At 42.2% G+C, this 10,623-nt stretch overlaps 2 protein-coding genes across 2 annotated transcripts; one reads left to right on the top strand and one right to left on the bottom strand.

The window, feature by feature from the left end:
* Nucleotides 1–922: 922 nt before the first annotated feature.
* On the top strand, nucleotides 923–2,026 carry uts2r4 (urotensin-2 receptor 4; the record flags this gene model as incomplete). The annotated part of the gene is made up of 1 exon (XM_084047431.1): nucleotides 923–2,026. The coding sequence occupies one exon, from the start codon at nucleotides 923–925 to the stop codon at nucleotides 2,024–2,026; it is 1,104 nt and encodes a 367-aa protein (XP_083903557.1).
* A 2,560-nt stretch (nucleotides 2,027–4,586) lies between these two features.
* On the bottom strand, nucleotides 4,587–9,157 carry LOC311034613 (galectin-2-like). Its single transcript, XM_084042502.1, has 4 exons — nucleotides 9,094–9,157; nucleotides 6,513–6,586; nucleotides 6,059–6,218; nucleotides 4,587–4,766 (listed from the first exon to the last, which is right to left on the bottom strand). The coding sequence occupies exons 1-4, from the start codon at nucleotides 9,094–9,096 to the stop codon at nucleotides 4,620–4,622; spliced, it is 384 nt and encodes a 127-aa protein (XP_083898628.1). The 5' UTR covers nucleotides 9,097–9,157; the 3' UTR covers nucleotides 4,587–4,619.
* Between the last annotated feature and the right edge of the window lie 1,466 nt (nucleotides 9,158–10,623).

Raw genomic sequence — 10,623 nt, 5'->3', positions numbered from 1 at the left:
GAGAGAGTGAGAGTGAGAGAGAGATAGAGAGACTTGTACAGTGTAGGGATTCCAACATACAACAGTTGTGTCTGTTATCTATCAAAACAGAGACACAAGGGTGCTAAAGAACCCATTAACCCAGGTCCATCTGCCATCAGCACCCACCTGTTGAGGCACAGAAGAGCTGCGAAGGAACACCTACAATAGAGACCTCAAACTGTATTTTTATTGCTATTTCGACTGGATGCGGGTGGTACAGCAGATCCAGATGAATCAGGACACTCCAGGAAATGCTGGACATCTAATCAAGACATTACAGGAGACAGCAGTGATTTCACCTTGAGCCATAATCCATTTTCAGTCCAGAGAATGAAGCTTGGCAGACAGATCTCTGCTTTGTGACAAACGGGGATCTCACCTCTGAAGCTTTTTTAGCATTTTAATTCCATACAGGATTACGGTTTACTTTCCCCGACACATGCCCTCCAAGAACTGAGAGATGACAGCAATGCCTGACCTGTCAGCCATGTCAGTACTCACCTTACAGCTTCTCTGTGGATTATCATGGGTCAGTGCCTCGCTGCGATCACACACCTCCTGCATTTACCTGTAGAATTTTAAAGAGCGTAACAAAAGTCTTAAAGGATCGTATAGCACATAAGGCTTTCTATGATTTGTTTTTCTATCACTTTCAGCTGACAGCTCATGTTGATTAATCCCGTCAGAGCTGAAAATCTCTATTTATCCTTTGTCATACAGTATGGAAGGTGTACGGACTCGAAACCCCTTTCCGATCCCATATGGGATCCAGCCCTTATGAGAATATGAGTGTACACCTATAATTTAGTTAATTTTTTAAAGAGGAAAAAAGAGAAAGCACGTGGTCTATCTCTTATTTCTGTGGGATACTGTGCGTTTCCAGTGAGCGGCTGACTTTATCATGAACTGCACGCCTAACGTCACCAGCATCCCACAACTCGGCCCGGTCCTCCTCAGCCCCGGGGCTGGGGGTGGCATTAGTGGTGGCAGTGGGTCCGGGGAGAGTGGCGGAGGAGGAGGAGGAGGAGGAGGGGGAAACGGCGTGTGGGTGACATCCGTCCTCGGCACCACCTTGCTCACCATGTGTGCTTTAGGGGTGGCGGGTAACATCTACACGCTGGCCATCACGCGCTCGGCCGCGCTACACCGCACGGGCTCCATGTACGTGTACATCCTCAACCTGGCCCTGGCCGACCTGCTCTACCTCTCCACCATCCCGTTCGTGGTCTGCACCTACTTTGCCCACGACTGGCTGTTCGGCGAGGCGGGCTGCCGCATCCTCCTGAGCCTCGACCTCCTCACCATGCACGCCAGCGTCTTCGTGCTGGTCGCCATGAGCCTGGAGCGCTACCGCGCCGTGGCCAAGCCCTTCGCCGCCCGCAGGTCCTCGTCCCGCCGGCGCAGGCTGGCGGCGGGGGTCATCTGGGGGGCGGCGTTGGTGCTGACGCTCCCCATGATGGTGATGATCCGGCTGAAGGAGGGCAAGCCCAACGCCGCCGGCCTGGTGAAGAGGATCTGTTTCCCGACATGGACCCCCGAGGCCTACAAGGCTTACATCACCGTCCTGTTTCTCACCAGCGTTTTGGTCCCCGGCCTGGTGATCGTCGGGCTGTACGCGGGGCTCGCCAAGCACTACTGGGCGGCCCAGGCCAGCTTTGTGGGCAGCAGCCGCTCCGCGCGGAGGAAAGGCCTCAAGCAGAGAGTGGTGTCCATGATCTTTAGCATCGTCGTGGCCTATTGGGCCTGTTTTCTTCCTTTCTGGGGGTGGCAAATGGCCGAGTTGTTCTCTCCGGAGTCCCTCAGGGCGCTGTCTCCACTTACGCATAGTTACGTGAATTTCTTTGTCACGTGTCTGACCTACGGGAACAGTTGTATAAATCCGTTGCTCTACACTCTGCTGACCAGGAACTACAAAGACTATCTCGCCCAGAAGAGTCATCCATCTACGGCGTCAAGCAGAGCTGACCCAGGGTCAGCTGTAACTACACCGATGCAAGACCTGTAGAGCAAGTGGTTCTCAAACGTTTTCATGTCAAGGACCCCCAAATTGACACTTATTAGCCTGCGGACCCCCATTTGAAAAGATATGCCAGGGACCCCCATAAGAAAAGATTTTTATGGCTCTAGCAGTGATTCTCAACCATTTTAATTTCAAGGACCCCCAGTTTGACAATCATTAAGCTATGGACCCCCATTTAATGGCATTTCTATCTCTGGGACCCCAATTTATACTGTAAAATCAATGTTAATTTAACTCTGAGAGTGTACAAATGGAACCAAATGGACCAGTCAGGATCCATTTGGTTCCATTTGTACACTCTCAGAGTTACAGTCCCATAAGGCTCAAAATTGGTTCCTAACTATCCATCATTTAGCTGGGGACCCCCTGGAACTACCTCAAGGAACCCTGGGGGTCCCGGGACCCCACTTTGAGAACCAATGCTGTAGAGCAATGGTTTTCGGACCCCTGGGTGGGTGGTTCCTGGACCCAACGTTGAAAAACACTGCTGTAGACAATTCTCATTGGACATCGAGTTTATACACTGTATAAGTGAAATGTTGACAATGTTGAGGGTGATATAAGTATTTATGGACATAGTTGTTAGACAAATGAAACCACCTGCAGTCCTGCACACAAGTTATTTCTGCCAGTCTGTCTTTGTGGTTTTAACATACAAGGGTACCATAAGGGTGGGGGCCCCTGAATGGTTCAAGGGGCCCGGAGCTGGACAGGGGCCCTGGACACCAGGGCACCATAAGCATACTTGCAAATATGCAAAGGTGAACTTCACCGATGACATGAACACTGATCCTTTTTTCTTGTGGTTAAAGGTTTGTTTTAGTGGGAGTTTTGTCCCCTCAGCCATTGCGGCATTAAACAAACTGCCCCGTCGATAGGATGTTTTTTTTCCTGTATATAGTGGGGACCTCATGTAATGACTTGGTGTTGTGTTGTGTGATATGTTGTTTTGTGCTATATGGTTACATGTTTTTTTTCTCGTTTTTGAACAGACTGTGAAGACAAATATCCCTTTGGGTACAATAAAGATGACTATTATTAAAATGTTGGGTTGACCATTTGAAAAAAGTTGCACTGTGTATCAGTGTCACTTGTTAGCAGTAAAAACCGGATTACTGCTATGTCTAAATGTGCTCATTATAATTTTACATTCATGATGCATCATTAAAAGGAACATCTCATTGTTTCTGATTTATGCACAGTTGGATAATAGGGTGTCTTACCTTTGACAGGCACTGGCTGTACTGTCAGAAGACGTGTCTATTACAGTATGTAAGTTAATAGGCTGAATTACAATGAAAGAATTCTAAGTGTCTAACCACTGTATGGTTTGACTGTTTAACAAAATCAAAATTTAACTGTCACTCCCAAAATATATTACACTACTTGTTCACAGTGTGAGTGTATTGATCACATAAAAGTCACCATCTTAAGTAACCCTGACGATGTCTGCATTATTTCCACGGACTTTATCCAATCCTGGCAAACCCTCAATTTGAGTGATCAACCTGTCAACCCTGGATATTTGACCATTGGGTATTTGAACAGTGGACAGAAAATATTTGAGTGTGGAATTGGTCCTCTGCCATGCCAATAGGTGGATACCGCAATCCATTGTCAAAAATAACCATCCTATTCTTCCGAACCTCATTTAACCTCCCAGTGTATCCTAACAAGTGCGCCACAAAGACAGAGAAAGAGCACAAACCGATACTCTCATGCATTTCATCTCCTGCCGGGGAATGTGTTCCCATCGTGCTACATTCCTCAGCCCTGGGCCACGGCTCTCTTTGAGTCCATCTGCAAATTGTGCCTGCAGGAATGTTCTTCATCTCACCACAGCCATAAATCATTCCAAATCATTAAGATGAATACGTTTCCCCCTCGTCCCAGTCTAGCCCGAATCTATAGTCTAATTGAGTGCATTATAGTTTGATGACTGGTCACAGACAAAGGAGCAATTATTTTTCTCCATTAACAACTGCTCTGCAACCAGTTTAACAGGGTGCTCTTGGGTTTAAACTAACTTGTAAGAGTAGACAATCATTGTAGTGAAAGAATTAACACAAGCACGCCAGTCTAATAAACAGCCACATATCATATCTGAATGATGTCATGATATTGGTCTGTAGCTGGAACGTGAATAGGAGAGTGTGTGTCTGTGTGTACAGGCTTTTGTGTGTACAGGCTTTCGTGTAAGAGCGACAGGGGGTGACGCAACAAATGAAAATATTGCAAAGAACATCACAATTAAAACTGGACATAGTAGAAAAATAGAGCAATAAACAAAATTATACTTGTTTCAATGTTTTTTAATTAATATTTCAAAGAGGCTTACAGACAAGATGTTAGTGAAATACATTGAGGTTAGCCTTGGTTTGGTGTCCTCTTGAGGCCATTTCCTGTCACTACATGTATTGGATGTCTAGATCTTTATGAATTCTGTTATTATTAACTAGTTTCAGAAAGAACAACAATGGATGAATAGCCAGGTTGACCAGGCTCAGAGTGCTGTTAAAGATGAAATATTTTACACAGATTTCACAGTCAGGTACGGGAGTCAGGGAGAGGTGAACTTCTACTTCATCTTGATGCCAATGATCTTAGCGCCGCCGGTGACCGCGAAATGCTTGTACTTGACGTCGCCAAGGCGATTGGGGAAGTGCATCATGCTCTCATCAGGAAGTTTGATGTAAAACGTATCCGAGGTGAAGTTGATGTAGAACTGTGGGATTAGGGACAGAGAGGAAGAAAACAAAACTATTTAATAATGGTGTGCCCTCCCTCTCCCTGTCCAATCTTTGACCATATAAGTTACCACAGTATATGTACAATTGGTGAACAAAGCTGCACACAACGCAATGTTCAGTGGTGAAGCCAGACAGGACAAATCTGGGATGGAATCGTCCCCAAACTGGCTGCTTGTGGGCATTTCGACTAGTGTGGTAGTGACGGCCTATATCTCTAAATGGAAATATCCATCTTTATGAAGACTTCACCTATAAAACTACTTAATAAAAAAATATTGGCACATCTAAAGAATCTTTTCCCCCCCTCCCATGTACCATATACATTTTTTATGCTTTTGACAAATTTCACTTTACTATGCAATCCCTGGTTGGTTGTGCAGACTGTTTATGCTGCATTACACCATTCAGTTATTTTTTTACTCGTATCAGTGTGTGCTGTGATTGGTTGAGGGGACAGATATAGTCTACGGTCGATACAGACACCGTTTGGTCTTTGGCGCCATAAAATACAATCTGCTTTTACTCATTAGGTTCAAAGTTTAGTTGGGAGGGTCCGACATAAAATACTAAATAGGCATTGAGCCAATAAGTGTCAATTAAGGGCATAACTTGCAGCACTTTCACTTTGACACCAAGCAGAGCTAGACTGTCATTTTGGGAGAAGCAATCTCTGTCAGCTACCGATGACATTTTATGAGCCAATAAAACCCCTCATATAGTTATGATAGATGGCATCATCAGTGTAACATGTGGACAGTGCAAGGGCAGAGTCCTAAACATGCCATAGCAAAGCACAGGTATAATATATTGCTAATGTCTGCTGTCTCATGGTTTATGAAGCTTAATTTATGTAACATAAATCCTTGTATTAATTATGGGAACAACAGTACAGATACTATCACATTTGTTTTGTCATTTTTACAATCAAGGTTTTATTTGGTATAGTATACTGCACTTTGACATATTTAATTGAAACTGTCACAGTGACAATACTTGATAAATGTGAATTTTCAATTCCTAATCCACTTTACTTAAGCCAATTTAGTATGTTTACATAGTATTTCAAGGCAATCGGCGTGCATGCTTCTTACATGCAAGTAAAGTCAACCAATTAGATTTTAGAGTGTATATGCTTTTAGTGTCAAGCAAAAGTTAAAATACAACATCTTATCACCCTTTCATCACTTTACTTAACACCTAGATGGTTGATCCAAAAGATATTTCACTAAGGCAGTCACAAAACTGCAAATACCACACACACACACACCTTTTGCTCCTCCCCACGTGAGAAAGGGACGTTGTCATCACGCTGCTCGTCCATCCAGGACCCACCGGAACACGAGTTGCAGACGATGACGCTGGGATCAAAACGGGGGTTGAAGTGCAGCGCAATGTTGTCCTCATCATGACCGATGTTTATGGCAAAACTAGTGGTAGAAGGCATGAAGACAACAGAAAGGGGTTTACGCTTGTACACAAAACACACATTTAGTTTAAATCACTGGTTCCCAAACACTGGGTCGGGACCCATTTGTGGCATTGTGAGCTTGTAGATCTGCTAATTTCACTAGTTTAGGTGACTGGGGAGACCGCAACATTTTTTGGGTCTCGAGCTAAAAGGTTTGGGAACCACTGGTTTAAGTCATCTTGGATTCAATAGTGACAGAGAGCTGAGTTATTAGAAGAGTTTAAATTACTTTTATGTCATGGGGAATACTTACGAGTCACAGTCATCCTTGGGCTTCACTCTGATCTTAAATTCCATCCCCTCCTTGAATGTCATGTTGGTGACTTTCTGTAAATAAAAAAAGAGAAACCATAATCGGATGGACAATCAAACCAACCAATAAACTTTTCATGGAATTAGATCAACGCCTGTGATTCCATTAAAACCGGGAAAGCATCCGTGCCATTTTAGACTTTTGGCATAACACTTAGTTTGACACTCTTGGACTTTGGTATCCTAGGTCTACTAAAAGGTCTGAGTAGGCCAGGGTATTAAACTAGGACTCCAATATACAAAAGCCACTTCTGTGAAAGTTGCAGGTGCAAACCTATTCCGTTTACAGATAAGTGACAATAGAGATACTAAAGAAGCTGAATAGGTGGGCTAGTCTGGCTTAAGATAGCACCAGCATGTACTGTATATTAAAACCTGCAGTATGGGAGGGGGTTTTAGGCATGTGTTGAAACAATGGTGACATGGATATGGGACGTTAAATAGGTTGATTATTATCTAGTGCCGTGTAGATGATCAACCAGGGTGGGACAGTGTAATGGGGGCTATAAAAACCATGAAACGGGAAGGAGAGATGTTTGGTCACAGAGGCGCAGTCATCACGAGTAGATAGTAAAAGCATAAAATTGTGCGTCAATCTGGAATATTCTGCCATGACAGACTGTAAGACAATACATCATGTGTCATGTCACGCCTTTATATAGATAGTGTTCCTTCCTTTGTAAGGAGGAACCACATTAACCCTAGCTTCCCTATTCTGGTCAAGTCATAATAGGCAAACATTCGACAGAAATATGAGATCTACAAGCTCACAACAAGTTACAACACGGCACGTTGTGAGCATGAAGATAGGCAATGTTTGGCAAAATGATTTGGTGTAGAGGGAAAAGGGGAGGGGCCAGTTAAGGGTTTGTAGTTAACCCCTTAAACCCTATACTTTTAGTCCCCCCAGGGGTCTATAGTAGGCCCCTTCCCCCGAGAATAGGAACTGATCAACCTGTGGGCCATGGGTATATCAATTAAATAGAGAAGTGATTATGTGAGCACACGCACACACACACACACACACACACACACACACACATGTTAGTATTGGAACTATAGTATTACAACGATTTTTAAAGATATTATTACTCTGTTCTCCGCGGAACCAGATTATAATCTACTAACGCTAAAATATATAATCATCGTTATCTATTGTAAATAGACAATTAAACTACATATAAATGCAGTAATATTCATCATTATTATGTTATCACATTAAGATAAGACCTTTATTGAGCCTGCGGGGGAAATTCAGGCGCCAAAGACCGTAGAGCAGTTAAGAACAGAGGTTACAGGGCAAGGAGGGAAGAAAGAAAAAAGTCATAGTAAAATGACTCTGCTTTTAGTGTGCATGTCTGTTAAAAATGTAAAACAAATTACAAACACATTGACTACTAGAACTATTGATTGGCTATATCGCCCTCCCATCAGGTGATCGGTGTCCCTGGCATCACCTGACAGTTGCAGTGCCTGCCAGACTTTAACAATATCCTACATCTCTACTGGTACCACACCCTGAACTACACACCAGTCTGCTCCTATCTCACATCAATACTGGTTTATCATTGACCATATACTGGTGTAGAGCCTTGCACTGGAGGACAATGTTCCAGTCATTTTGTATTTTGAGACTCATTAGGGGGGAGGGAAAAAAAGGGGATATATATTACATCCATGCAATATTCATATATTATGTATCCAGATTATAATTTAGAATAGGAATAAAATCAATACAAGCAACTAGGAGGGTGTACGGTACTGTGGTAAAAAAAATCCCACAATAACGGGCTGTCCACACACTATCATCATAGTTGTGGCGTGAACTCTTGCCTTCCACTTAGAATGATTTAGAACACAATTTAGAACACTCTGAGAGTGTACAAATGTAACCAAATGGACCCATATGGGTCCACTTGGTTAAAGTTGTACACTCAAAATTAAAAACATCACTTCAAATCGTCACCATTGGTACAATTACCATTTAAGCTGTCCAAGTAAATAGATTTACTTTAATTATTTACAAGAGAGGAAGTTCCCCTTATACTAGAAGACAAACATTGGAAACCTGCCAGTGAATACTGGTAGCTTCAATAATAACAGATAATAGCAATATTCTTTGTTCTTATGACAACACTGAAACAATGATTTCTGTAAATAATTCATTAAACATTGACACACATTTTACACAAAGTGGAAGGGGTGTAGGCCTTGTTTGACTGAACCCATTAACCTTAAACCTGAGTCAAATGGAATTAGACTGATGAGCTTGTGATGAGCTTGGGTGTGACTACACACCTAGTGCATCGATAAATCAGCCATACCCAAACACACAGTCAGAGACAAGAGTCTATCGTGCTATCTCTTGTATCTTCTTATAGCCACTATGATACAGTCACTCTAGCCAAGCATTGTGTTGCTATAGAGGACTTTGATCTAACAACCTCTGCTTTCATCCGTCTTAACATTGAGCCTGTCACAGTAAGCTAGTTGTTTGATTCTATGGCACAGTGTCCACTTACCATCTTTGCTGTCTTCGGTGGCAGACCCCTCAGTGGAATCTATGTAGCCAGGTGAATGGTTTATATTGACTGACAGCAGGGGAGAGCAGTGAACAATCAATATGGGACAGGTTGTAAAGATCCTAGCCAATCAGAATAATTACAGCATTGAGTCTCATTGGCTAGGGCCTATAGGCCAATGAGAGGGCCTAGGCCCTAGGCTGTGTTTTACACCATGCAAGCCAATATTGAGCAGAAAGTAACCAATAATAACAGGGTTGAAAACCCATGGCCAATCAGATTTCAGAATATGCCAGCATGAGTGTCTCATTATTTTAGTTAGCCATGGATTTCAAACTACAGAGCAGAACAAGAGTGCAAGGGTGAACTAGAAATAAATCAGCCTGGGAAATGAAATTACTTCAATTATTTTAAATATGAATATTTGTTATTGTTATATAGAAAAAAGTTGTGAAAGCCAATCAACCAGCTGATCAGCCAGTCCATCAAATAAATACTAAAAAAGCAAAAAAGGGCACTCACCAACACAAATTATTCCCACTCTTCTCATTCCGCTGCCATCACTACTATGTATATAAGTTGGACCAAACTACCAATATAGAGTTTAATTATAATAATACAATGTAGATCTGCTATTTTCAAAAGATTTGTATACATTCTATTAATTAGAAAACGTGTGAAATGGGACATTCTGCATAATGAGTACTTTCTACGTTTGGTACTTTAAGTATATTTTGATTCCAATACTTTTGTACTTTTACTCAAGTAAATTTTGAATTCCGGACAGAGTATTTTCACATTGTAGTATTGATACTTTTACTTAAGTAAAAAATGTGAGTACTTTTTCCACCACTGCACTCCTTTAAACCTGGCCAGTGTAAATCTGATTTGAAGTAGGCCTAATGAAATGTACCTACATAAATATAATGGTGACAGTAACAATAAGAACAGTAATATCCTACTTTTGTCCAAAATGTTAAAGAATAATATATATTTGAAAAATGGTCTTAACTAATGTAAAGTATACATGGTGAACATGCAAGGTACATCATTATCAGACTTAATTTTATCCTTCAACTTCTTGTTTATGCCCCAAAATATAGGATATACAGGTTTTGTAGCAATTTGTAGAGATATTAGACCAGGGGTCTTCAAAAGGGGGTCTAGGGGGTCCTCAGAGTTACTACAGGGGGTCTTTACAAAACAGGGGTTTTGGGGGCCAAAATCTTTGTGTGATATGATTTGATATGATTTTATATTAACCACTTGAACCCTAGCATCCCTTTTCTGAGGAGAACTTTAGCCAAAAATAGCAGATCTACAAGCTCACAAGTCACACGCGAGGCGTTGTGAGCTTGTAGATCTGCTATTTTTTGGCAAAGAGGTATAGGTGTAGAGGGAAAAAAGAGCAGACCAAGTAAACAAAAAATAAGTTTAATCTGAAACACAATTTTATACAATATAGAGTAGGGGGTCCCTGCTTCATCTCTCTCTCAGCTAGGGAGTCCTTGGCCTGAAAACGTTGAAGAC

Source organism: Gymnoscopelus microlampas (assembly GCF_963454915.1).
Source record: "Gymnoscopelus microlampas genome assembly, chromosome: 2".
NCBI lineage: Eukaryota > Metazoa > Chordata > Actinopteri > Myctophiformes > Myctophidae > Gymnoscopelus > Gymnoscopelus microlampas.
The sequence above is the reverse complement of the archived record's forward strand: the minus strand, read 5'-3'. Positions and strand labels throughout refer to the sequence as shown.

Excerpts from the sequence above, each read along its gene's own strand:
- LOC311034613 (XM_084042502.1), bottom strand. Across the intron at positions 6,219-6,512 it reads CCCAAGGATGACTGTGACTC|TTTTGCCATAAACATCGGTC; the intron begins GTAAGTATTCCC and ends TTCTACCACTAG. Across the intron at positions 4,767-6,058 it reads CACGTGGGGAGGAGCAAAAG|TTCTACATCAACTTCACCTC; the intron begins GTGTGTGTGTGT and ends CTAATCCCACAG.